Raw genomic sequence first — 1,029 nt, 5'->3', positions numbered from 1 at the left:
CACAGACACACACACACACACACACACACACACAGACACACACACACACACACACACACACACACACACTCACATCACTCACATCACTCACTCACTCACAATCATCATAAACACACACACACACATCACTCACACACACTGTGGACGTTTTCATTTCTGTTCACAGAACAAATGACTGTCAGAAATAAAACAACACACAGAACGCCAGCAGCTATAAAATGACGGATTTCGGTTTCTACATAGTTGAAATCTGTGTATTATTCGCCAGTGAACAGCACGATGTTTTCATAGAGGTTCTGGATATTTCTGTTTGTCCATATAAGGCCGCGGCGAGAACACGGAAGTGCAGGAAGAGGAAGCAGATGCGCGCATGCGCACAAGTAAAGAAAACTGATTCAATAATTTCCCCGCTCTTCAGACTCTCTAAGTTTTTCATTTTTGCCATTACTATAATAGTGTCCTGCGATCCGCTGCACATCAAACTCCCGCCGCTACGCGTTAGACCGTCAATCACCGCAAGCTCACTGCTTTCAGGACCGTCTCCGCTGCAGCACACACACCGACGCAACCGGAGCCGCTGGCGGACGCAGAGCGAACACTCAGCACGAGAACGGTGTCTGATGTACTCACCCTGTGCCACAATCCACAACACATGCCGGTAACCGAGCGGCCATCTCGAGAGCGTTAAAGCGCCGGCGAGCTCCCGGTACGAGTGATCAGTCAGTCCGTTTGTGCGCGAGGCGGAACCCGGAAGCGCGAAGGGAAGCGTTTTTCCACTTCCGCATTCAAGCGCGCACCCTAGAGCGGACACGAGCGTCGCACAGCGATGACGTGACCGGGGCGCGCGCCTCAAACACGTGCCTGCGCACAAAAGAACCAGCTGTGTTTTCTTTCCGTTTTAAACACGATTTTGTCAAAGCATAAGCACACACACACACTCTCACACACACACACACTCTCACACACACACACACACACACACACACACACACACACACACACACACTCTCTCACACACACACACACACA

General features: G+C 50.8%; 1 protein-coding gene across 2 annotated transcripts in view; it reads right to left on the bottom strand.

Moving 5' to 3' along the window:
- The window catches only part of actr3 (actin related protein 3), a 12,658-nt gene extending 11,867 nt beyond the window's left edge, over nucleotides 1-791 (bottom strand). For both annotated transcript variants that reach the window (XM_016449565.1, XM_016449566.1), the window contains exon 1: nucleotides 631-791. In XM_016449565.1, the coding sequence (XP_016305051.1) occupies nucleotides 631-674 (44 nt within the window). In that variant the 5' untranslated portion in view covers nucleotides 675-791. The remainder of the gene's footprint in view (nucleotides 1-630) is intronic.
- Nucleotides 792-1,029: the final 238 nt, after the last annotated feature.

The sequence above is a fragment of the Sinocyclocheilus anshuiensis genome, unplaced genomic scaffold (assembly GCF_001515605.1).
Source record: "Sinocyclocheilus anshuiensis isolate Anshui unplaced genomic scaffold, SAMN03320099.WGS_v1.1 scaffold1269, whole genome shotgun sequence".
In the NCBI taxonomy this organism is placed as follows: domain Eukaryota; kingdom Metazoa; phylum Chordata; class Actinopteri; order Cypriniformes; family Cyprinidae; genus Sinocyclocheilus; species Sinocyclocheilus anshuiensis.
This window is presented reverse-complemented; position numbering and strand designations above follow the sequence as displayed.